Source organism: Zingiber officinale, chromosome 11B (assembly GCF_018446385.1).
Source record: "Zingiber officinale cultivar Zhangliang chromosome 11B, Zo_v1.1, whole genome shotgun sequence".
Taxonomy (NCBI): Eukaryota; Viridiplantae; Streptophyta; class Magnoliopsida; order Zingiberales; family Zingiberaceae; genus Zingiber; species Zingiber officinale.
The window spans coordinates 88,540,785-88,566,105 of NC_056007.1; the positions used below are offsets into that span (position 1 = coordinate 88,540,785).

The 25,321-nt window shown below is 38.2% G+C and overlaps 4 protein-coding genes across 17 annotated transcripts; 1 reads left to right on the forward strand and 3 right to left on the reverse strand.

Annotated features, from left to right (window-relative positions):
• Positions 1-1,473: 1,473 nt before the first annotated feature.
• LOC122033674 (pentatricopeptide repeat-containing protein At3g62470, mitochondrial-like) lies at positions 1,474-6,583 on the reverse strand. Of its 9 annotated transcripts, none has more exons than XM_042592785.1 (6): positions 4,499-6,583; positions 3,705-3,751; positions 3,604-3,634; positions 3,070-3,199; positions 2,248-2,985; positions 1,474-2,157 (listed from the first exon to the last, which is right to left on the reverse strand). In XM_042592785.1, the coding sequence occupies exon 1, from the start codon at positions 6,558-6,560 to the stop codon at positions 4,596-4,598; it is 1,965 nt and encodes a 654-aa protein (XP_042448719.1). In that variant the 5' UTR covers positions 6,561-6,583; the 3' UTR covers positions 1,474-2,157; positions 2,248-2,985; positions 3,070-3,199; positions 3,604-3,634; positions 3,705-3,751; positions 4,499-4,595. The 9 variants fall into 9 exon arrangements, with proteins under 9 accessions (XP_042448719.1, XP_042448716.1, XP_042448722.1 ...); XM_042592782.1 differs by having other exon boundaries at positions 3,598-3,634; XM_042592788.1 differs by having other exon boundaries at positions 4,485-6,583.
• Positions 1,740-3,535, forward strand: LOC122033675. The gene is made up of 7 exons (XM_042592790.1): positions 1,740-1,931; positions 2,010-2,081; positions 2,238-2,302; positions 2,688-2,832; positions 2,907-2,987; positions 3,107-3,220; positions 3,302-3,535. The coding sequence occupies exons 1-7, from the start codon at positions 1,740-1,742 to the stop codon at positions 3,377-3,379; spliced, it is 747 nt and encodes a 248-aa protein (XP_042448724.1). The 3' UTR covers positions 3,380-3,535.
• A 572-nt stretch (positions 6,584-7,155) lies between the features above and the next one.
• On the reverse strand, positions 7,156-16,611 carry LOC122033402 (protein FAM91A1-like). 4 transcript variants are annotated; one of them, XM_042592409.1, is made up of 11 exons: positions 16,436-16,611; positions 16,136-16,278; positions 15,437-15,554; positions 15,026-15,122; positions 14,185-14,291; positions 11,985-12,107; positions 11,601-11,754; positions 10,849-10,909; positions 10,378-10,742; positions 8,134-9,796; positions 7,156-7,611 (listed from the first exon to the last, which is right to left on the reverse strand). In XM_042592409.1, the coding sequence occupies exons 2-11, from the start codon at positions 16,261-16,263 to the stop codon at positions 7,350-7,352; spliced, it is 3,078 nt and encodes a 1,025-aa protein (XP_042448343.1). In that variant the 5' UTR covers positions 16,264-16,278; positions 16,436-16,611; the 3' UTR covers positions 7,156-7,349. The 4 variants fall into 4 exon arrangements, with proteins under 4 accessions (XP_042448343.1, XP_042448344.1, XP_042448342.1 ...); XM_042592410.1 differs by having other exon boundaries at positions 11,985-12,104; positions 16,432-16,611; XM_042592408.1 differs by having other exon boundaries at positions 16,432-16,611.
• A 1,259-nt stretch (positions 16,612-17,870) lies between these two features.
• Positions 17,871-24,893, reverse strand: LOC122033562 (probable serine/threonine-protein kinase PBL7). 3 transcript variants are annotated; one of them, XM_042592604.1, is made up of 9 exons: positions 24,756-24,893; positions 24,529-24,647; positions 23,553-24,026; positions 23,046-23,420; positions 21,667-21,882; positions 19,511-19,885; positions 19,162-19,405; positions 18,935-19,082; positions 17,871-18,390 (listed from the first exon to the last, which is right to left on the reverse strand). In XM_042592604.1, the coding sequence occupies exons 3-9, from the start codon at positions 24,013-24,015 to the stop codon at positions 18,019-18,021; spliced, it is 2,193 nt and encodes a 730-aa protein (XP_042448538.1). In that variant the 5' UTR covers positions 24,016-24,026; positions 24,529-24,647; positions 24,756-24,893; the 3' UTR covers positions 17,871-18,018. The 3 variants fall into 3 exon arrangements, with proteins under 3 accessions (XP_042448538.1, XP_042448537.1, XP_042448539.1); XM_042592603.1 differs by having other exon boundaries at positions 24,529-24,883; XM_042592605.1 differs by lacking the exons at positions 24,529-24,647; positions 24,756-24,893 and having other exon boundaries at positions 23,553-23,651; positions 23,738-23,880.
• Positions 24,894-25,321: the final 428 nt, after the last annotated feature.

A 25,321-nucleotide genomic window follows, 5' to 3' on the forward strand; every position in this document is an offset into this window, starting at 1 on the left:
TCGATGATTGAAATGAAAGAACCTGAAATGTATTCTAAAAGAGAGGTAGATTAGTAATGGGACGGATCCCAAGGCCACTCCGATGTTCAAATTAGGATTTATTTGGGATGATATGCGAGAAGAAGATGGAGATGAAGGGTAAAACATGGTCTATGATTTCTAGAAAGATTGGGAATCCTTTGTTATTACCTTCATGAGTGTTTATATGGTTCCCTCGAAGGCCTCCCCACGTCCGCCAAAACCTCATTATGGGGTCAATGAGGGGACTATTTCTAGCAGTCGTTAGCCACCGCTCCTCTCATCCAGCACCACATGTTCCTAGGGGAGCATCTAGGAGATCAGGTCTAGCAACTTCGTAAACGCTCCTCTATTCTTAGGATGTTACGCGTCCTGAAATATTCGTAGTTACGGTCAGCAAGCTCGCCTAGGATGTAAGCGTTGAGAGTAGAAAAATGAGGTCGATGTGAAATAACCTTAAGAATAAACAAAGTCAGGATCTGAAATCAAGACTACGATGATGTGGGAATTTAATACAGAGAGAGGACGTCGACGAATGAAGCTGAGACAAAGATGATGTTAGTGATGGCAACAAAGACGGAAAGGGATTATGTCGCTGGTACTAAGAGGACGTTTGTTGCCAAAACTTAGGGAGTATGTCACCGAGACTAAAAGAGAGTCTGTCGCTGAGACTGCAAGGGAGTTTGTTGCCAAGAGTAAGAGACTATTAGTAGTTGAAGCCAAGACTAGAGGTGAGAATTCGGTTAATTTGATATTAATTTTATATAAATTCTTTTTATTGTTATTTTAAATAAATTTAGTTAATTAAGTGTTAATTGAAATAACCAATTCGGTTAATTCGATTTTAATAAAATTTTGATTTGATTCAGTTAGCGAACACTAAATTGATTTTCGATTAATTTGATTAATTTATGAACAAAATTAACCAAATACTCACACCTACCTAAGAGACCCAAGACTGAGAGCTGATGATAGGGCTTAGGGTTGAACCAAGGAAGGTGTCAAGATTTGGCCGAGACAAGGGCTATGGTAATTGAAGCCGAGACTAAGGGTTGGTGCCAAGGCTTGGGGTTGAGTAGGGATTTGAGTCAAGACAGGGGCTATGGTAACCGACTTGTTCTTGTTTAGCTTTGCGTCTGTGGAATAAGTATATTGGACTTATCCGACTCAACTTGAGTTCCTTTTACGATGAATTTGACCCTCCATAAGTAGCATTTACTATATTTTGACTTTGGTTGACAGCATGACTTTTCCATCACATCAAGAATATTCCAAGACTCTAAACTGGTTTGATTGAGCACGACTAAGACATCGGTAAGCATGAATCGAGTAGATTTTGAATTGGAGTTTCAGAATATATTGGACGGTTGAAGTTAGATAGCCCACCCTTAAATAAGAGCATGAGGGATCAAAACATGTCTAGAACTCTGCATACCCAGGAAGGGGGAGGGAGGGGAACAATTCAACTTGGAACATTTCAATTTCAACTTTGGTGGTCAGACTCTCAACTGTTTATCAATCCAAATCCAAGTTCCAATCGTAGACCAACAACACGAGACTCTCTTCTTCTTCCTCTATCTATCTACTCGCTTGCCGATTGATGAGGACATATCCGTCCTTTTCTCCCTCCGATTTCCCATCCTTATTTATATCTTCCAGCACCAAGAACAGGCTACCGATTTAATTTACTGGAAAAAAAAAGGGGAGAAGGAAGAAGAGGGATGGAGTTTGCAGGGCGAGAAGAGATCAGATTTCTGATAGATGATCACGATCATCTTCATCAACAGGATTCCGTTTGCTCTCCTGCTGCCGCCGCTGCCGTTACCGTGTGCCTCTGCAGGATTTGCCACGAGGAAGAGGAAGAACGGTCGACCGCCATGGAATCCCCCTGCGCTTGCTCCGGCACGCTCAAGGTCAGGCCTTTCCTTCCCTTCTCGTCTTCTCGCGACGGCGGTTTCTGCGTAAAGGTCTGATCTTGCGTTCGATTCCAGTTTGCTCACAGGGAATGCATACAGAGATGGTGCTATGAGAAGGGAAGCGTTGTCTGCGAGATTTGCCTTCAGGTCAGTGTTCCTGCCGGCTGAGCACAATTTCTAGCTCGATCGATCGATATGATGTCCTCCTCAAGAATCACATGTTCTGAAATTGGATTCTCGTTATTTTCTTCGAGATTAATGGATTAATAAACAGATTCATGAAGAATAAGATGTTTTCTGCAGAATTTTGAACCTGGATACACCGTCAATCAGAAGAAGGCCTTGGTGGATGTGGAAGTGACGATCAGGTAGCTTAAACTCTCTTCACCTCGCTGTAAATTTTTTTCCCCCTTTTTCTTTGTCAGTATCACATTTCTTGGGCCTCCCCCCTCGTGTCCTGTTCCATTGGAGCTGATTGCTGAGCACATTTTTTTTTCCTTTCTTGTTTGAATTTGAAGTCTTTGGCTTTATTGTGGGTGGCTTACTGGCCCATACCTCTGCAACTCTTCTCCTCCTTGTGTTTGCAGCCTTCTCCCATGTTCCAACCCTACTCCTGCTTTCAATTATGGATATAGTGGGGCCCAAAAAATAATGACCACATTCTCAGTTGAGATGCATGTGCACACCACACAGCACATCAGTAATTACTTTCATATGATTGTTAGTTAAGCAGCTGCGTTCATTCTTTGGCAGAGGAAGCTTGGAAGTTCCCAGGATCAATTATGACCCTCGGAACCCGGAGTTTGTTTACGTCAATGACGATGGAGATTCCGACTACGCTGAGTGCTCGCCGGCGTCCAGCTTTCGGGTGTCGTACTTCCGATCGGTCGCCCTCATTGTATGTTCGACGAGTCACATTCTAAGCCGGTTGGGCTTTGTTGTAACTGATGATTTGCTTTGATTTGTTTTCAGTTCATTGTTGTCTTGTTGGTTAGAAACCTCGTTGGTGTGATGACCGCTGGGGAGGATCATTATGCATTCACCATTCTCACTGTAAGTATCGGACAAAATCTGAAAACCTGAATTATTAATAAATGAATAAATAAATGTAAACAAGAATAAAATGTAAATGTACCTGAGTCAAAATAGTTAAGATCATGTCTGTTTCACAGGTGTTCCTACTGAGAGCCAGTGGAATCCTTCTGCCACTCTACTTGGTAATGCGGTTCATTGCAGCATTACAGGAAGCGGAACAAGAAGATAACCTACAGCAGCAGCAGCTTCAGGTAAGTTATTTTATTCCTCCTTCTACTTCCCTATTTTCTCTTGTTTGCTATCTTCGAGTTTTTATTGTAATCGTTCTACAGATCGAAGAAATTTTCTCCACGCAGAGAGGAAATTTGGAAGAGCACTACGACGAGCACAGAATTCAAATAAGTTTATGACTACACATTTGTATCGTTCTTAATTTCCCAATCTTTCTTCAGTCTCTGGCACCTTGTTTCTATTAACACAGTGCTGAGGCAGTATATTTGTAAATTTCACTTGTATTGAGGTACTGATGGCCATAGCTAATGAAACAGCCCTTCCGTTTCTTCTTTATGAGCAGCTTAAAAGTAAAAGAAAAAAGGAAAGAAATAAAAGAGGCATCGAATGTTCAAACCTGTACCGGCTGTTTAGTTAGTATGCAATGCCAAAACCTGTAATGTTTATACTGTAAAACATTGTGAAGATTACTTTTGAATGACTCAGTATGCTGAGGGATCTTACAAGGTCATAAATGGGATTCGGTATGAGCGTGTATCCATAGCCAAAAACTGAACACAAAACAAATGTCATCAGATCAAATTAAATCAAGGGACTTTAATTTATTGAGTTGTAACATTTACAACATGTAATGATAATATGTTTGTAACACTATAAAGTTTCAGTTTCAAGATATTATAAGTTCTTAACTGGAGATCTATTATTTCATTTGCATTTTATGAAAAGCTAAAATACACAAGGTCCATCATACAAATACTAGATACAAGAATCATAGTCCGCACAACATAAGTTCGATAGCCTGGTCACATTTAATGATACCGTCTTTAACTAGTTTGTTATTTTAAAAAAAAAAAACACAAACAATCAGTTAAGAAGTCTTCTCTGCAACACCATAATAGTTCACCTAAGTGAAAGCGTGAAATGGTGATAAAATTTCAATCTAGGCATATTTTCATCATGAGAAATTAGGGAAGATGCAAATGAATAGATTCATCAAAATTTGAGCTAAACAACATTATCAATTAGCATAATCATTATATGAGAAAAAAAAAATCCATGAGTCTCAGTCAAGCCATATAATAGTTTGAAATGCATCCTTGAGAAACAGCTGAGCCTATTAATATGTAATGCAAAGAGTATGTCTATAACTCCGATCCAGTTTCATCAATGCATACAATCTATGAAGGAGACAGAGGAAATACAGATACCAACACACAGAAAATGTCGGGTATCAGCAGTTATGAAATTTCAAAATCATGTGCAAACACATAACAGAAGTAGCACCTGAAATCACATACCAGAAGAAGAAACTCAGCTATGTTACATCAACATCTTCCAAGTAGCCTTAGTTAAGGTTTCTCTTAGTTTAAGTATGCTTGTCTTGATCAGTCAGTCTTAGAAAAGACGTCTTCCAGTCTGATTGGGTCTTCGCCTTATGACTCTCTTCTTCATTCTCTCTGCCCAACCATGGAAGACATTGGAGACCTTAAACTTCCCAGAGAAATTCATCTTCTGTGCCAAATCATATAGTATATTAGGATTTCCCATCCTAGCAAAATCAGCTACGAACTTATTGTAGTCTATCTGAGGAGCTTGCATTCCTTTGTTTATCATCTCTTCCAAGTATTTGCATGCCTCTCCTGGCCTTCCGTGGCGTATATGGCCTCCAATAAAGACAGTATAAGAATTTATATCTGGGCAAATACCCTTATGTCCCATCTCTTCCCACGCAGCACAACCCATCAGATAATTATTTCCATGGAAGCAAGATTTCATAAGCATATTATATGTGTGAATTGTGGGCTCAAAGCCCTTTTTAATCATTTCCTTGTAGATCCTAACAGCATCACCCTGCATGTTTCTGTTAGTCATGAGTTTAATCAAGGCATTGTATGTCCGAGCATCCGGTGGGCATCCTTTCTCAGTCATCTCACTCAGCAGCGAAGAAACTTTATCCATTTGCCGATCATTTCCAAACCCCACAATCAAGCAAGTGTAGGTTACAACATCCCGGGCACATCCTGCATCCAGCATTTCCTGGAAACGATTGACTGCAAGATCCATCTTCCCAGCCTTGCAGAGGTCTTGTATCACGATTGTGTATGTCCTAGAATTTGGAGCTGGGCCCTTAGCTTTCATGAGCTCGAGAAGCTTGATTGCATCTGATCTCCTGTGTCCCAAAATCAAGCCATCGATCATTGTATTATATACAACAACATCTGGCTCGAATCCCATATCCAGCATCTCATTCCAGACTCTACTAGCCTCCGTGAGATTCTTCAACTTGAACCACCCTGAGAGGAGAAAGGTATAGGTCCGGAGGTCGGGTGGGTACTGATCTTTCATCTTGTCAAAGAGTGCTTGAGCTTCCTTCCCGAGCTTTACTTTCGCTAAAGCTTCGATCAAGCAGTTGAATGTCTCTTGTCCAGCCTTAAAGTTGAATTTTTTCATCAGCTGAAAAATGGCCAATGATTTCTTTATCTGACGAGCGGCTGAAAAACCAATAATCGCAATCTTGAAAGCGTCCATATTTAAGAATTCCTTCCTGCCCATTTCTTCCAGAAACTCCATCATCGTCTCAAACTGCCTCGTCTTACTGAGAACGCTAAGCATCTTCGTGTAGGTCTCAGAGTCATGGGAGAAGCCCGGGCGCCCATGGGCCCAACGGAAGAACCGGTAAGCTGGCTTGTGGGCGTGTCGGAAACGTTGGAGGACGTTAACCACGAGAGAGGAGTTGAGGTCGACCATGGAATTATCAAGCACAGCCTCCATGCTCCGATCAGAGAGCAAGAGGTCGTCAATCACTTTACAAACGCGCTCCGCCTCCTTCGCGTCGGATGGACGCGAGGGGACCTCGCTGCTAGAATCCGCATCCGAATCGGAGGCAGAAGACGAGGCGCAGTAGAATCGAGATGCGGCGTTCGGGTGGAAGGGTGGCACTTGTCCGTGAGGATGAGGCGGGCGAGCGTGGGTCGGAAGAGACCACGGCAGAAGAGGCGAAACTTGACGGCGAGCACAATGAAAGCCGCGAGGAGGAGTAAGATGCGGACAGCGAGACAGGGGCAAAGGAGGAATACAGACCGGTCGTTGTCCTCCACTCCGACCTTCGCTTCCCTGAATCGGGTCCGAAGTGCATGGATCAGGGGGGAGGGCGTCATGGAAGATGATTGCGGCGACAAACGAGGAGGGGAAGCGGGAAATGTAAGGGTGAAGCAGGGCTTCGTTCAAGAGCAGAGCCAGTCGTCCGCCATCAACGGCGGATTTGCTAGGGCTCGGGGAAGAAGGCAGTGCGGCAGAAGTCCCAGACTTCCACAAGAGACACGATGAATCATGAAGGCGAATCGCGAAAAATGTTTTCATCTGGAACGTCCAATGGATTCCTCCTCTCCTGTTCGCCAGCTTCCCCTATTTGTATTTGGAAAAATAAAAACAAAAAGGCACTCCTAAGTTTTAAAATTTAAAGGAGCTCCCTATTATTTCTATCTTCTTATTTATCCATAGATGTTACATAAATGTTACACACCGTCAATGTGCAGGATATTAAACCCGATGAAAAATAATTGAGTTGATAAAAGAATCACTAAATTAGAAAAGTAACATGTCACTAGTGCACTGTTGATTTCTATCTTCTTATTTTATTTTATCTTATTTTAGGAGAAGAATTTTGATGAAAAAAACAACACTCAATTAGAAGTCATGACTATTAGTTTATATTAGCAACAACAAGGTCATATAACATTCATCTATTTAAACTTGGTATTCGATTGGTTGGGATTGAATCTAATATTAAGAGAAATTCTCACATCTTTTTTATTCCTCCCTTTAAAGGCATCTATCCTCATCATATTCTTCAAATAAACTACTAACAGCCTACAACAACCATAATGTAGTTGCAGAGGATCAAAGTGTACAAGGAATATAGAGCATATATGATATCACAACTCATTCTCCCGGATAAGAAAATTTTATGGACAAACCAAAAATTCTCGAAAAAAATTTTGGTCAATCATAGTTGGACAAATAACCTGCTTGAATTAAATAATACTTGGAATAGAACGGTGACAGTGAGTCTTCGAGATGCTGCAAGAGAACTGATCAAGTAAACAAAGGAGACATGCTAGCCTTGTCACGAACTTGTAAGTTATAACACTATAAGGACGTCCTAGTTTCCTGCATTGAAGTAGATGCGGATGATGCCTCGGCTATTAGCAAAACAGGCTGTCTAGCTTGCAAGCATGCACCTATATCAAATGGGTGCAACAATGCCCCGTCAAACAATAAATTAACACCAGGCAGGGCAACTTCTCGACTGTTGTCCTCATCAGATTCATCATGTTTTGTTCCACCGGAAGACGTTGACTCTTCAAATGGATGTCCACCAGCTTCATAAATAGAACCAAGCGCATAAGACCTGCAGGCAGACAAACTTCAAGAGAGTTGGACAGAATCAAGGCAACAAATAGTCAGTCTACATAGCTAAGTTTTTACAGAAACAGTTAGATATCAGAAATAATTGATGACAAACTCTGATAGTTGATGCAAAACTCATTATGTGATCCTTCATAAGACCACAGTCAGGCATCATGATCATCAGCATAAAAAGGAAGAGAAGATCAGATAGCACATTTCAAATGGAGAAACACAAAAACGACGGAAGGAAGTACAAGCTCAAAAAGTTTACAACATAGCGGTGCTAGAATAAAATTAAGAAATTTTATTATCTTTAGAGACTTCAAATTTATGATAAAAAAAGATAATAAAAATTAAAAGGAGAGTTGAAAAAGATTTAAGAAAATTGAAATTTTTGATAGATTTTTAATTGCCACATTCTGGAAAATAAAAATTAAATTGCAGGTTCAAATGGAAACCAATAAAGCTCATAAATCCCTTTCAATAGTTATAAAATAGAATGCAAACCATATTGTTGAATTACCTGAGCATGTTCCCATCAAAGCTAAGAATCTCTGTTCGACACCGTTGCCGATTTACAAGTTTGAGCCTCTGATGTTCACTAGAGGCTGCAGAAATTGGCGTTGAAGGGTCCAAATGTGGGCTCCATTTTCCACTTGCATAGCTGATCAAATGACGAGGTGATTCCCGAACCCGATCGATATGGTAAAACAACTTCGCTGTTGGGCCTGTTGCTTGGTATTCAGAGCAAAGCTCACGCAATCTTTTTCTTAGACTTTGCATTGCATCATGGTGTTCGCTAAGCCAGTCTGTTTGCAGTAAATGTGATGAGAATATCCTTTCACAAATTCTGCCACATAATTTGGGATTAAACAAAGGAATTCCAAATTCCAAGCTTAAAGGAACCCATTCATACTTTTCATCATCTGAAGAAAACATCTCTGACTGTATCACCTTCCTCAATCTTAGAAGGCGAATATAACCAACTGTTAATAATTCTATTTTGGTAGAGAGCTCCTCTAACAATGTATTTAAGTCTGCAATTCCTTCTGGATCTAGTCCCATGTCTGATCCAACAGGTTGAACAGATCCATCAAAATTCTTAAGCGGTAATGCAATATCCACAGTCACCATTCTTCCTGAATTATCAAGATCATATCTACTAAGAGGTTGAACCAGCACAGCCGAATGCTTAAGGATTGAGTTTAAGCAATGTAATAATACATTTCCATTAACCAAATTCCCTTCAAACTTGCCTCCAAGGCCTCCGACTGTAGAACCATCCCAAGACCATATTAGTGCCTTCTCACAACCAGCTAATGGGGCAGGAAGCAATCGCAAACACTGTCCTTTCATCAAGACAACTGAGATAGGTCCATTTTCCACTATAGTATATAAAACTAGTTTCATCCATGGTGTCATTGAAGAATATGAGGGTGGACCGAAGTGGAACGGACCTGAAGAACCTGGTAAAACTGATGAAGCAGGAAGTGGAACCATTGACACAATAATATCATAGTCCCTGAGAAACAGACGATCTAATGTTGCCGGTGCAAGAGAAGCCAAGCTTTCACAACGAAGAATATCAACACGGTACTTCCTTTTTCTTTTTTGAATGATCTTTTCGTTTTCTGGACCATCTAAAGATGGAATCTTTTGATCCCAAGGTGAATAATTTTCCTGTCTGGATGTGTTATCTTTAGCTGAAGTTTCTGAATATGGTAGAAGATGAACATTTGCACCATCACATTCCTCAGAAGAATCAGTCCGGTGAATATTAGTGTGACTGTGTGTTGAAGAATCAACATTATGATATATCTTTGCTTCATTTGTGTCTGAAATCTCAATTTCAGATACAAGTGAACTTGTAGCATCCACAAAGTAATTCTGTATACCAGTTTGATTAATTGCTCTCTCATTCTTGTCACCATTATCTACTCCACCAGACTGATGGAGTCGTGTATCAGCTGAATTGATTGTTCTCTCATTCTTGTCATCTTCAGCTATTCCACCAGAATGAAGACACTCAAGGACACAACGAAGGCTGTAAGCGTGATTGGCAAATTCCTGTAATTCACCCTCAAATTTTTTCCCTTCTAATGTAGAAAGATCCTTGCAGAGTTCAGCAATACTAGAATCACCAAGTTTTCCAGCTTCATAGAGCGTTACAGCATGAGACTTCAAACCTGCAAGCAATAGATAAGGAATTACTACAACTAACTAATAAATATTAAAAAAATCCTACCTGTGTAATCAAAGCAGTAGGAGATAAAATTCTCTTGTTCCTAAGTGGTTATTGAGTGAATCATGATGTTTAATTATATGAAATTATTGTTTTTTTTTAAAAGTACAACTCAATAACATCACTACAAACCTACCACTGCATATGAGAAATGATTATAACAATGACATACTAGCTTCAAGAGAGCAAGGGCACAAAGTTTTGACTTCTAGGAATTGAGTATAACTTTACTTGCTCATATTGAGCAAATCTAAAAGGTGTCCTAGTTCATTGACTTGTAGAGGTTTTATACTCATGATTTCTCATCATAGTTCATCCTCAAACTGTTGAAATTTTACTCTTGTGCCTTAATTTTAAAAAATTGAACTTGTAGAGGTTTTATCCTCACAATTTCTCATCATAGTTCATCCTCAAAATGTTGAAACTTTACTCTTGTGGCTCAATTTTACTCTGTTCAATTTAGCAATAGAACTGATATACAAAAAGACGTGTGAGAATACCAATGAGACAAAAAATGGAGCAAACCTGGTGAAACAGAACCCATCATCAAATAGGAAGTTATATTGGCATCAACAACAAAAGCAACATGAGCAATGCCAGAAATTGTTCTATCTTTCTCGGCTACCAAACCATGATTCTGCTGACCAGATTTTTCTGAGCTAATGCTAACATTAGAACCTTCCTCGTCATCACTTAGTATATTGTTAGCCAATCCATGAATGCTCGAATCATGAAGGACAGATTCTGGATCCAAAAGCTTTACAGCCCAGCCCAATCGGCAAGCAAATGATGCAGCTGCCTGCAGCTGAGAAAGGTCAGCCTGCAGAGTAGCTGCCAATTCAGCAACAGTAGCATTCTCACTTGAGACAACAAAAACTGCATACAACAACCTGCAGCAAAATTTCATATGCAACTAAAGATACCTGATGAGCAAGAATGTTAAAACTAAAATTCATAACATTGGTTTGACAATCTCTTCTGCTCAAACTATCTTACTCTTCAATTGGATCCTCATAGGATTGTTCCCTGTTTGAAACAAACCCTTCAAGCCTGGAAACTGAATAAATAGACGTTAGTCATGTGAAGAAGATACGAAAGGACTTGAGAAAGAACTATGAGGGAAAAAATAAACAGTTTTCTATAATATAATATTAAGATCTATTTACTAACTACAGAAGTGAATGCACAGTAGCGAGGCACAACAGTACAGTACCACCAATTACTTTAATACCCTGCTGTGGTATTGTAGCAGTCAGGTGAAGGTAAAGTTGACATGTAAGGATAGGGGGAGGCAGAAATTGTTGAGGGTAAAACGCCTGTTTCACTACCAAGTCAAAGTGGAAAGAGAAATAATATTGTTTATTAAAGACAAATTATGACAGCCACACCTTATATTGTTCAATGAAAAGTCGATGAGGGACTATTATTCTAACAAACTGCATACGCTTCTTAAATTCATCAAGTGGTATAGTTTTAATATATACACAGCATCAGTCATACATAACATGAAGTCGATAGTGAAACATTGAAAATACAAAGCAAAATGTAAATGATCCAGTGGATAAATGACTAATTGACGGGAACATTTATGTAACAAAGTGTCAATTGGGCATGGACAAGACATTCTATGCACCACAGTCCAAACTATTGTCAACTAGGTTAGAAAAGGGTAAGGATACATCGAGCTCCATCAATTTGTAATGAGTATTTAGCCAAATTAATTTGAGCAGTGCCTAATGTGAACATACCTTTGAACCGATCATCGGGATAAACTGGAATATCAAAATATATCAATCCCCTTCTGTAAAGACCTCTTACAATGCCAGGATCAAAAAGAACAAAGGAATTTGCTTCCTCCTTGCAGACCTTGTCTATGGTTGCTGTTTCTTCTTCAGTGAGTTTCTATAGAGGAAAACCAAGTTACTAGAAACCATTCAAACAATTGGCTAGTACAGCATTACCAAGAAAGAATCTCCACTGAATCAATAATGAATAGTCAATATCTTCAAGCTAGATGCATGAAGCAAAATCTGGGCGACTCGTATGGTCAGAATGACAAGTGAAAGTATATGCAGGAACACCAACTATCATATTTCCACTATTTATCAACAAAGGTGGCCAAGGAAACAGACCTTGAATTCTTCCAGTGTGAAGTTAACAAGGCAAACTCCCCACCATGGCTCAATTGGAAAATCCACAGGCTGTGTGGGGAGCAATTCCTTAGCAATTGACTTGTTCAGCTTCCACATAATCTTCTAGAAACATCCAAGAAAACATACCAGTCAGGGCTCAATGCAATAACAAAGTCCAGCAGCAGCTAAACACTATCTGAAGAAAAAATGGAACGAGAGAAAAAGAAACAGACAAATATCATGAGATTACAAAAAAACAAATAGTTCCTTTGAAATTCCATGGTATTGTTGGATTGAAAAGTAGGAAAGTATCATATGAAGTCGAGCCAATGTATAAGGAGACTAAATATTAGCATTTGCCCAACCAACTTGGATACTTAAAATTATAGAAGACAGAAGTTGATGGATTATAAATTACACTTCAAGCATTTAGTAAACGGTGAGCTAGTGTCTTCATAGATTCAATGCTTGGTGAACATGCAGTGTGGACTGTGGATACAGTTGTGAGTAAGGACAACCTCTGGGAATTCAGATTCGGATCTTAATGGTAGAGTTGTAGAGGATAGCATTGATGTTTCATAGGAGTAAACTGAGAGGGGTGGGTGCTGAATGAGAGAGAAAATAAATTATAGATGTAGGATTTTGCAGCGGCATGGTAGAAGAAAGGATGGTCGCATCAGTATCAAATCCACGTTGCAGCTTGCCATCAAGGGGATTGAGAAGAAAACCCTAACACTGAAAAAGGAAGTTGCTCTAATACCAAGTTAAGAGGGATAAAATACTATATTGTAATTGTATAAGGAGGATCATTATACAATATATATTGAATAACTAAATACCCAATGTGGGATAAAAACCTATCGACATATAATTGTAATTCTAACCATTCTTAAGTCTAATTCTAACACACCCAACACTAGAGCTTCCTGCTTCTGCATATTATGGCAATTAAAGATATCTTTAGATCTCCCACTCTAATAAGTAGTATGTTGAAATAGGTATTCCACAAAAGATTACAATTGATTCATACGAACATGACTTCATAAAGGTGGTTTGAGTATTGGATCAGTTTGATGGGCATCTAGTGCTTAATCGATAGTAATAAAAAATGTAATCCCGGCATTAAATGCTAACATGAAGTTGGAAATATTAACCTAAGTAACCATCATCAAGGAAGGAATTGTTCTAGGATTCTTTCCAAAATATTTGGATTTGGCAATAGACTCACCAAATTGTGACTCACCTATGTACTTAAGTGAACAATAACAAGAACATTTCCTTGTTAAAATTCTATTGTCATCAAGAAAATGGTTTGTGCCGAGCAAATAAAAAAAAAGTCATTAGTAAGAACATGAACCTGTTTCTCCTTTAGTCCTTTTGTTCTTCATATGGCCAACTTCGATACTATTACAAAATGGATGGATTTTATGCACAAATAAAATGGGGATCATGTTTATACCTTCGACATCCCCATGTATATGATGGAAGACAAATGAAGAAAGGCAAGTTGTTGAGTTTTTAGTGTTTAAGAAAGATTTATAAGAAATTAACACTTTTCTAAAGTTCTATGAAAAATGCCAAAAATATAGAGTTCGCTAGAGAAATGCCAAAAGATAGACTTTCACCATTAGATTCTTAAAATGAAGATGACAGGTAAAAAGATGGATGGTGGATAATAAGGCGTAGGTGAAGCAGATAGACTTAGGAAGAAAATAATTAGGCAAGAGATGGAATAAATCACCCTCACTTGGACACCATTAGAATAAAAAATAACAGCGTCAATTTGTTAACCTTTTTCTACAGAGATATTGATCTAATCTCATACCACAAATGTAGGTGAAGTGAGAAGGCAGTTGTCAATGATAGGATAATGTTAAGGTTCTATAAAACCAAAGAAACCTCCCATATAGACTATATCTATGCAAAATAAATATGGCTACGCACAATAATCTACTAATAATTAACGTATGTACACTAATGATAACTTAGCAAAATACCACCGGTTAATTTTGCATCATCCACACAACCTTAGCACATTGAGTTAACCACGTATACACATTAATGGATGAAAAAGGCAATCACACAGGATTACGAAAAGCAAAATAAATGAGGCCTACTATACATGGAAAAACAAACCAAGTTAACAAATTAAAGAAATGGCAAACCCTTTCCATGCACACATGATAAGGAATAAATGGACCTTCGATCTGCACTTGTTCATAATATCGATGTATTCGTTTCGACCAATTCCGGTAAGCCTCAGAGCATCTGCAGCACTGAAATTTGGGATGCTATCGTAAGGTTGCTCTGCGAATTATTTGGAACGTTAGATATGCATAAAGTTCTTTTGTGACCATAAAGGCATGTGTAAATTCAAAAGACCATAAAGGCATGTCTAAATTCTTTTCTTGTGTAACACGCATACGTAAGAAAGGATAGATCAAAAAGGGAGAAGACAAGAACACTGCAACTAATAAAGAAAACAAGGTGTAATAAACACAAAACACTTGTGTATCCATCCATGCCAATAAAATAGAAGAAACTACCAAGTTCTTCAACCAAACAAATATTGAGGTACCCACTTAATGCAAAGTTCTGCACAGAAATCCACATGGAAATGAACTTGTTTGGAAGTTTTTGCTACATGATCAATAGTAAGATGTCAATGTAAAACTGAGCATAATAGTAACTACCAGCTACACGATAATGCAGGGCCCAGCACTTGAGGTCTCTAATTTAAACTTTGATAGCTAGCATAATTACACATATAAATTGATTGTTTTCAGCTAGAAACATCAATGAAGTTTATATCCCATTTGTGCAAAGAATCCAGAATGCTTCAGGAATATTAGTACATGAAAATTAAGACACAAGTCCTCTGGTCTTACTTTTCATCCATAACTACGTTTTAGCAAGACTCTATTTCACATTCTTATGTTCATAAGGCAAGGAAATCCCTAGATAAAAAAGGCTACTCGAAGGTGAGAGTTGAAAATATAGAGAGGAACTAAATGTAGGAGTTAAGAGAAATGGAGAATTACCATTCTTCAAAACTTCAAAGATCATGTCACAGTAATATCTGAATGGTGACACTCTCATTACACGGCAAACATATTCCGCAAGATGGTAGGGAAATAACTGAAATGGCAATACGTCAATTCATAATACTAAAGAATCAGAAACACAATTGAAACCAAGAGTAAAATGTGCATCCAGCTACTATACATAATCAGGTTTTGGAAATTTTAGAAATTTGTAAAATACCATGGCAAAATTAAGGAAAAACATGAAGTGAAAAAAAAAAGTGCAAGTAGAGATGCAAAGTGCTACATGCTAACATCCCCTACACATTTGCAAAGTGCTACATGCTAGCATCCCCTACACATTAGAATATCTATGAACCATGGAGAAAGATGGGTATACATAAAAAATAATCAGTTTCCAGCACATACAGCTAGATTCTTACGCAGATAGCGCATCATCTCTTCATAATATTCTCCTTCTTTGCAGACTTTGCGTGCAAAGCAATGATTCCACTGTAGACGTTTTTTGATGCAGTGGTTGATGATCCTGTGTCCATAATAAAATTTAGGTATCGACTACATATCTACTCCATGTAATCTATAGATGAAAGAAACACAGTCAATAAGAAACATCAATAGTTGTATCCGACAAGCTCTAAACCACAAATTTGTTGGATGATAAACAAGAAAACTGCAACAGAAACATTTTTTGGTTTAGGAAAAATTAAACTTTGGTTGGAAAAGATATTAAGGAGAGCTCCAGAGAATTTTTGGTTATAAGATAAAATCACGCTTTCGAGACTGGTAACATGAAATCACATGCTTTTGCAAGTATTAAATCACACCCCACAAAAATTTGATGTTATTTATGAAGAATGCAAACAAAGCATACAACTGACAGTTACAAATTTTACAAAAAAGGATCATGCAAAATGCTCCATATTCAAAAGCATGAACCAGAAGCGTGATATTATTCAGGGACGCGAAGACCAAAACCAACATGCAAAACCAATGTTTGGGTTTCAAGGGGACCAGCATTTGACTGAACTCCATACCAGAAACTATAAATACACTACTATGCTCGATCTGACAAGGCAGTCCAAATACACGAAGAATCAGAAGTGGAACCTTCTGTGCCACTCTTCTTTCGAAGCAAGCACCGCCTGAAGTCTCTTCGGCAAGTTTTCCCATGGGCTTTCGTCCCTTATCGCCTTCAAGAGGAGCTGCTCCTCAATTGTCGTTGGAATATGCTGCATCTCCTAAGCCAGCCACTGCACAGGTAAAATGGAAAAGAACCTCATCTGCATCGATTATTCAGCAATAAATTACAGAAGCGAACTGCAGCAATCTTTCTCGAATCACCAAGAAAAATCCTAGCGCGAATCATGAGATGTGAGATCGAGTTAGGGTTTTGGAAGCAAGACCTACACAGAAAAGCAGCGGAGGCAGATCAGCACCGGCACCGAGATCTGCGATCCAGGTTGTCCTGGTCGATCGGATTTTTATGCCAGCACAAAGGGGTGCGATTGTGAAGTGAGCGGAGACGAAGACTCGATCGGAGACGAAGTCGAACTCGAATGCACCCAATTAATTACTAATCTCCGATTATTATTACTTCAGTGCCAACCAGCTACTTGTAATATTCAGTCCTCTATCATGGTGCCTATCATGGTGCCGTAGTAGGATATTCAGATTGTCATTCAGATATTCACGATTCGAATTCCAACTACAATACATTTATAAGAATTTTTTCTCTAAATGAAGAGCGTAACCAAAGGATATTAAATTTTTAAATTGACTGTCGTGTGCGTTTTCCGATTTATTCTGATGATCAATGAAAAATTTTCGTAAGATCAAATCGATCACTCTAAAAATAATCAATAAGACTAATTAGAATTATCATTTACTTATAATATTCAGATCGGCCAGTTGACAATAAAAATAACATGGAAATATTATTAATATCCAAAAAAAAAAACCTTAAATTGTTAAGAAATAAAGTAACTAATACCTTCACATTTGTAACTAAAACAATAAACCAATGTGAAATGAAACATAGGGTGAAAGAATGTTTTTTAAAATACAGAATATAAATTTAGAACACCACCACAGTCTCTTCAGAGAAGCAATATACTTGAATTTCTTTAAATGCAACATGAGACGATATGCTTATCAGTATCACATACAGAGCTGCATTACATTTGAAGGAACTACTGCATTTTGTGCAAGATCACCGAGCTCCACCAATTTTATTTTATTTTTATTTTTATTTTTATTTGAAAAAAAAAACTGCATCGAGAGCCCACATTAGAGACATGACTCTTCCAATTCATCAGCATAATTAAACAGAGATCAGCTTCATTTACAACCCTTTCCAGAAACACTACAAAATGCTGCACTGACATCAGTGTATCTTCACTCTTCAGAGAAGACAGTATACAACTGACTAGCAGCATCTTCTCTCCATGACTTGATAGTTAAAGCTGAATCAAATTTGCTGTGCTCCTACCTTGCATAGAGTTTAAAATTCATAAAATCAACCCCAGATAGTTGAGTCTAACTCAGGTTATTGATGTTGATATACTTGACATGCCCCAGTCACCTTTTGCAAATTTTGGATTTTAGGCAGCAGATTTCTAATATGAACATACTATCACTAAGTTCTGAAACAATCCAGTTTTCACATACCTCTTCATCAGAAACTGAATTGGGGATCGATATATGGTCGAGCAGCATTACAATCATGAGATCTGCTGATAATAAACTTAATAATCCATTGCTAATAAAAACTAATATCTCACATAGAAAAACAAAGAATTGAAAGCAAACCAAGTAACTAGATGCAATTTAAACCAATGCGACGTGATAATCGAGGAAAGAAGAATAAATATTTTCATGTGTTTGAATCTAAAATTTGAAGATGACAAACGCAATATACAAAAATAACACAAAATTCAATAGTTAACCCAGCCAACAATTCTGCACTCACATCTAAACATTGAACATCCACCTCACCGACCTTCATGGAGATCCTCAGAAAATACAGCTGTTCTGGAAATGTTGTCATTGTCAAAAAGGCTTAGTCCTGAAAAAGGACCAGACGAGAACATTGATGAAGTGGCATCTGATTCATAGGTTGTTGAGGGTTTATTCCTTGGATTAGTTGAGGGTGTTGGCTGGGCATCCTGGCAATCTGCCACACGATACACCATTTTAAGGGACTGCACTACTTCTCCCATTGTAGGCCTCTGGTTTGCCTCTTGTGCAACACAAGCTGCAGCAATTGTGCAAACTCGCACAAAATCATCCTTTGGATACTTACCAGCAAGCAGAGGGTCTGCAAGTTCTTCTAATCTATTACCGTCATGAAGAATTGGCCGTGCCTGCAGGTACCACCATACATGAAATGAGTGTTCATTCTTTATATTAACAAATTAGTCCATTTTATATACTTCGTTGAGTTTTGTTTACTTATTTGTGGAGGGAATTGTATGAGCTGCACAAGCTAAAACAGCCCAGAATTAAATTCCTTACATGAGCTGGATATATGATATAAAAAACATAGCCAAAGTTGCTGGACAGAACTTGTGTTTGAAGAATATTTTTATTAAGAATATTGAGCTCTTTCTAAGAATATTTAGCTATTGCTGATATATTATTCTTCACTCTATTATTTTGCAACTTGCAGTCATATGTCAATCAATATGTTCATTCATCACTACATTCAGTCAAGTTTCAACCATGCTGCCTAACCCTTTAATGAATGACCATGATATATTTGTACAAGCCAACCCCCAAAAGTCCGTACAAATTTGGGTTGATGACATAATGATGATAGTAAGATATAGTTTATAGGAAAAAAAAAAAACTGATGCCAACAAAAATAAAAAAATTGATTTTGTATGTAGATGCTGTAAAAGAACTAACCCAAGTTACTAGGTTTTCCTGGCCAGAAGGTTGTGACATATCAACAGGCCTCCTTCCTGTCAATAGTTCAAGTAAAACTACTCCATAGCTGTACACATCACTCTTTACTAACAAATGTCCTGTCATGGCATACTCAGGCGCTACGTACCTGATATGATATGTATCTCAAAAGTGCACTTATATGGAAGAAAATAAGGTCAATGTAAATGAAGAGAAAGCTAATTCACCCAAATGTTCCCATAACACGTGTAGAAAGATAATTTGCACACCCTTCAGGTGCTTGCTTTGCCAGACCAAAGTCAGAAACCTTGGCATGGAAGTTGTTTTCCAGCAATATATTGGATGTCTTAAAATCCCTGTGGATCACACAGGGCTGTGAATCCTCATGAAGGTAAGCTAAACCTCTAGCAGCATCAAGGGCAATTTTCATCCTTGTGTCCCAATCTAGAGGACAGTTTGTTCCTGAAGAACCTGGAGAAAAGATAGATATCAACATCACATCATGAAGCTTTCCCTCATAAGAATTCCATGGCATAAAATTCTTAATGATATAACTACAGCCTGAACTAATAATACCATGAAGCCAAGACTCCAGATTTCCATTTGGAACTAGCTCATAGCAAAGAAGATTCTGTGATGAGTCGCGGCTGGTATAATAACCAATCAGTTTGACAAGATTTCTATGATGTAACCTGCTCAACATCTCAACCTCAACCAGGAATTCTTTGTCTCCTTGGTGTCCTCCACCAGAGAGCTTCTTGATAGCAACAGCAGTACCATCACTCAGCACACCCTTGAACACACGACCAAATCCACCTTCTCCAACCATGCTAGCAGGCTCAAAATTATGTGTAGCCTCTTTAAGCTCCTCAAAAGAAAGGAAGCGTGTACTTGAAGGATATGGAAGACAACCTTCCACAGAAGCTGCATCTGCTGTTCTAGTAGACTTCACTGCAAAAGAAAATTTTGTTGGTGATATTAAAATAGATCATTGAGGAAGCAAGTTAATTTTTGTTTAACTAATAAGCTTGTAATTGAATCTAGGGCAACAACTGAACATGTATGACAATTTGGAAAAGAAAAAAATCACTACTACGATTTGTTGTTCAGGAGTGTGGCCTACAATGCAAGTTTAAAAAATCTTTGTACGGTTTGAAGCAAGCCCCTAGAGAGCAATTAAGTAAATTCAATTTATCTATCCTTTAGTTTAGGATGATCAAAAGAATCAAACCACCCAATATTTCATCATACCTCTCCATCTAGAAAGTGCATTCTCATCGTCTCTATCGATGATATCATCATAAAGATGCTGACTCTACAAAGTTCATGAACCTAAAACACATATCTTCATCTCCCTTTCAGACTAGAATCAAAGAGACCTAGGACCTTTTCTTGGTACAAAGGTGGCCCACTCAACTAGAGACACTATCTCCAAATGAAAATATGTGTTTTACTTGTTGGAGACTAATATGTTGGGAGATAAACCAGCTGATACCTCTGTAGATATAAATATCAAACTAATGCAAGGATAGGGGAAGCCATTAGTCATTATGTTTCAGGAAGGTATAAAAGGCTAGATGGAAAACTAAACTACTTCATAACTATAAGACCAAACCTACCATTTACAATAAGTGTGATCAATTAACTATTTGAGGCTTTATGTTATTATAAAATTCTACAGAAACTAAAGAGTACTCTTTTATATTAGGATCGAGATCACCTTATGATTATAGGTGCACTAATGTCAATTAGGTAGATTCTCCCATGGATGCAAAATTCACATCAAACTATTTTGGCCTTCTAGTAGGTAATCTTATTTCCTAGAGGCACAAAAAGCATATTGTCGTAACTAGATCAAGTGCAAAGGTAGAGTTCAAATGTTAAGGCCCTAACTACATGCAAGCTTATGTGGGTTAAATAGTTGATGACCAAAAAGTCAGGACTTCATCTTAAAGATCCAAGAAGTTGTTTTGTGACAGCCAAACTATCATTCACATAACCTCAGTGTTCCATGAGAGGACAAACCACATAGATATTGATTGTCACTTCATCAAAGAGAAGGCATAGTCGGATTACCAAGGCCTAATTTGTAAATATGGAAGTTGCACTATATAGGCAAATGGGAGCTACCTAAGGTAGAATGTCGGAATGATATAAGTAAAAGGAGGGAAAGATTCACAAAATATATATGTAAGCTCCATCATTTATTTATATCTTTGTTATCCTTTCCCTCCTTTCCTTTACATCTTCCTTCTAAGTAATCAGCGTTTTAGTCTGTCTATAATAAGCTGGATTTTCATAATACCTTTGAGTCACTTTAAGGAGAGAACTAATTATAAATATTAAGGACCTACTTATAAAAAGGACAGTCCGGTGGACAAAGCTCCTGCCAATGCAGGTCCCGAGAAAGGGTCTATTGTACGCAGTCTTACCTTGCTTTGCAAGAGGTTGTTTTCAAAACTCGAACCCGTGACCTCTGGGTCACATAGCAACAACTTTATCCTTGCGCCAAGGCTCCCCTTCTTATAAACAACATAAAATATAAGAACTTCGGTGTAGATTTTAGATTAATGAATAATAACCACAGAAAACAGGGACAGGTTATGGTATCAAATTCTAATGATTTCCCCCATTTTTAATAGTTTCTTTTGCTTCCTCCTAATGTTTGTACAAGTTGCATTATGCTACTGATAGATACAAGTTTAAACATAAAATAAACTTTAAGCACATACCTTCTTCTGTCGGCACCTCCATCCTTTTGCGAGATGAACAAAAACAAAGGATAAGAGAAACAAAAGTAACAGCAACCAGGACACCGATACATATTCCAATAACCAATAAAAAATTTGAGTGTTTCCTGTCATCTCCAGTATCACTCTTCGTCGTAAAAGTAGGTAAGTAGGGTATCCCAGGTGGTGAAGCCACCGGTGAGATGGACTGAGAAGGAACTGAATAATTGAGAAGTTATTTGTTATGTCATCTCATCTGACAATATAAATCATTTTTATGGAAAAAATATCAATCAGTTCCATTGAACAGGAAATTATAAAAGTACATAAAATTTTAGCAAAGTAAATCAGTAGCCATTTCTTATGTTATTTTTCTTGAAAAACACAACAAACAAGGGCAGTCACAAGAATATATAAGATATAAGCAATCATGGAGTATTTGTCAGTTTGGCTACTTAACAATGTTTCTTTGCAATGTGAGGTGCGTGATGGAGATGCAGCTCCTCAAATTTTGAAGCCTAAACAAAGAAGAGCAAGAGCAGAAATAGGAGTTGCATCCCGTAAGCTTTAGGTGACTTGTTGTCTTAGAGTATTTGTCAGTTTGTCTACAACAACAACAACCACCAACCTTATCCCAGTAGGTGGGGTTAGTATTTGTCAATTTGTCTATTGAACAAAATTTCTGTGAACTGTGAGATGCATCATGGAGATGCAGCACTCAAATTCTGGAGTCCCAAATAAAAGTAGGTGCAGTCATCAAAGTTGCATCGTGTAAGCTTTTAAGTGATTTGGGAACTTGTGGCATATGGTAAAATTCCATGAAATAAAAAATAAATCAGAAATAAAATTCATAACAATCAACATCAAGCTATTTGTCACCCCAGTTAAAACCATTGACAAGGAAGGTTTTGGTATGTCTCGCTGATACACAATACGTTCCCTTTAGATTCTGCTCATGTTTTGAAACATCACAAATGGAACGACCTTTGACAAAACTAAAATAAAATCATGCAACAGTTCTCTATGGGGAAGATGCACAAATTCACTTAAACCATAGTAAACTAAACATGCACAAATTTACTTAAATCATTGGCCTCATGGAAATGGTTGACATTTATTGCTACATGTTATGAAATTATTTCGTATTCACAATTTTATGCTTGTTCATGTGTCCAACAACATACTACTTTATCTGTAACATAAAAATGAATGGTGATCACAAAAAATTCATGGCTCAGAGTGCTGCAGAACTACTTAGAACCAAAACAACTATTAGATGAACATGAATTTCAAGTAAAAACAACATTCAATAAATATCTAACAATCAGCAAAATATAAGAACTCAATAACATTTAAAAATCAATTTTTTTCTAGAAAATTACCAGGAGGAGAAGCCAGTGGCCTGAACCAAGTCAAATTAAGAAGTTTATAATCACCTACTAGCTCAGGATTGATATGAACCCTATGCAGTGCAAGTGAAGAATTCATAGCAAGAACCTGGTCAGCAAAAAAACTTATCCCGTCAAATGGCACTATGTCCATTGTGATATTTAATCCAGATGCACCAACAACATAGAAATTGTTAATCTCAAACTGATCCATGTCCAACTTGAGCTGATAAGCTAGTTCATGAAGAAATTCATAACTCCAGTTTGAAATCATAGAAACATTTTGTAGGAACAACTCAACTTTCACTGGGTAAACACAATAGCAATCTTCAGTACCTCGCTTCTGCACCTTATTAGACTCACAACATTCTGCTCCAAAAAATACATGCTTGAAAGTAAGTAAAAAATGGGGAGGCGCATGATGAAAAGGAGAGTTTATTATCCTAATTCTGAGAGTTTAGACAAACAGGTCAACGAGTTAAAATAGCAAATTAATCTTACGAGTTTGAGGTGACAATGGTGGCTGTGTAAAGGTAGTTGGAACTGCATTTGAATGTGCTGGAGGAGAATATCCAAAAGGTGAAGGTGTGACAGCCAACTCTGTAGAAGGATACATGCTATGATCCATGAAAGTATTTACTAAACTTGAAATGCTTGGCGACGGAAGCCTAACAGTGGTCAGGGACCTGTAATCAACTGAATCTCTGAACGTCATTGATGATGTTGCAGCAAGCGGTGAAGAGTACTTCCTGTGTTCTCTATTGATTGGAAGGTTTTCTAGGAAATGATTTTCAACCTTTGATGAAGAGATCAAGGAATAGACTTGATCCCATCGACCTACAGGAGCAGCAGATGGAGATGTTATCATCGCTGCTGACATATGGCTGACATGTCTCGCCTCAACAATCAATCGCAAGCATACTACAACCGACATATAACACAGCAACAATGCTGTTGATGTCATTTTGAATAATCCTGCAAACCAGAAATCAAGGTCAGATTAAGCTAAACAACATCATTATCTTGGTTGTTCTTTACATTACTGATAAAAAAGAGCTCAAAATCTAAGCAATGCTGACTAATCAGGTTAGCCATAAACAATATTTGACAAGCATCCATTTCATTAACAGCTAGAAAATTTCTCTTTCTACGGGCCTTCACAACAACGTTATGCCACTTAATTCTCAAACCAGCCAACGATCGCATTGCTGAAAGGATCCTCTTCCAAAAATTAACTCAGGAGAACGTCTAGGTGTAACGTCAAAAGGAGGTTTTGTTAGCAAAGGTTGCGGTATTAGTGTAGATTAACTGAAGAAACATAATCTACATCACCGTTAGGCACCGTAATTTAAAAATAATAATACTCAAAGCTTCAATTTTTCACTTAGATACCAGCAAAAATGGATCTTTTCGTCAAAGGATCGCTCACGGCCAGGTCGAATAAAGATATAAGTAAACGAGCAAGCTCCGACAGTACCTCTAAAGTGAGCAATCCTCTACACTCATCAGCAGACCTCCATCGCTGATCCCAGCCGAACAGGACCGACGCGGACCCACCGAGCTTAGAGGAGATCGTTCCAGTGGAATCGCAGGCCCCTACGTGCCGCAAGAGGCGTGAGAGGCGGAGAGATCACGCGATGCGGAAATTGACTGGCACCATTCGACGAGGAGAAGCTCGAGGAACAGGAAGGAACCGGAGACTACCTGACCCGCGGGAGAGAGGATTCCGATCCGTAAGCTGTTAGGGTTTTCGAGCTTCTTCGGCCTCGATCTCCGTTTTCATCTTGAACTCCGTTTCTTTATTTCGTCCCCCCGGCCTTCCTTTTCCCTTTACCCTTTTTCCCTTTTCCTCCCTTTTACCCTCTTTATCCAATACCAAGAATCGAGGCAGGATTTTCTGGGCTAGTTTTTTTTTTTTTTTTTAAGAAGCTGTGTCACTTATATTTACGATTGAATCATGATCATGATCCTATCGTAAATAGTTATAATCTCTTCTTAAGTTCACCGTCTTCATCAGGTTATAGCTTTTATTCGGAACAGACGATCAGAGGTCACCTGGAAGACACCCTCGCTCGGCGTCCAGTAATTTTCGGCCGCCCGCTCCGAACAAAAATTATAATCTAATGGGGACGATGAATCCAAAAAGAAATCGCAATAATTTACGATCAGATCGTGATCACAATCCAATCACAAATACAAATGGTAAATTCCTCGGATCACAAAAAGTGTATGAGATCGTTAGGGATAAGATGACGACTTCATCGTTGATT

Excerpts from the sequence above, each read along its gene's own strand:
- LOC122033402 (XM_042592409.1), bottom strand. The coding sequence starts at position 16,263 with ATGCAGCATATTCCAACGACAATTGAGGAGCAGCTCCTCTTGAAGGCG. Across the intron at positions 15,123-15,436 it reads ATCTGCGTAAGAATCTAGCT|TTATTTCCCTACCATCTTGC; the intron begins GTATGTGCTGGA and ends TTGCCATTTCAG. Across the intron at positions 11,755-11,984 it reads TCACACTGGAAGAATTCAAG|AAACTCACTGAAGAAGAAAC; the intron begins GTCTGTTTCCTT and ends TTTCCTCTATAG.
- LOC122033674 (XM_042592787.1), bottom strand. The coding sequence starts at position 6,560 with ATGAAAACATTTTTCGCGATTCGCCTTCATGATTCATCGTGTCTCTTG.
- LOC122033675 (XM_042592790.1), top strand. The coding sequence starts at position 1,740 with ATGGAGTTTGCAGGGCGAGAAGAGATCAGATTTCTGATAGATGATCAC. Across the intron at positions 2,082-2,237 it reads TCTGCGAGATTTGCCTTCAG|AATTTTGAACCTGGATACAC; the intron begins GTCAGTGTTCCT and ends TGTTTTCTGCAG. Across the intron at positions 2,833-2,906 it reads TCCGATCGGTCGCCCTCATT|TTCATTGTTGTCTTGTTGGT; the intron begins GTATGTTCGACG and ends ATTTGTTTTCAG.
- LOC122033562 (XM_042592604.1), bottom strand. The coding sequence starts at position 24,015 with ATGACATCAACAGCATTGTTGCTGTGTTATATGTCGGTTGTAGTATGC. Across the intron at positions 21,883-23,045 it reads GCCACTGGCTTCTCCTCCTG|TTCCTTCTCAGTCCATCTCA; the intron begins GTAATTTTCTAG and ends TCAATTATTCAG. Across the intron at positions 19,886-21,666 it reads GGAGGTGCCGACAGAAGAAG|TGAAGTCTACTAGAACAGCA; the intron begins GTATGTGCTTAA and ends TTTCTTTTGCAG.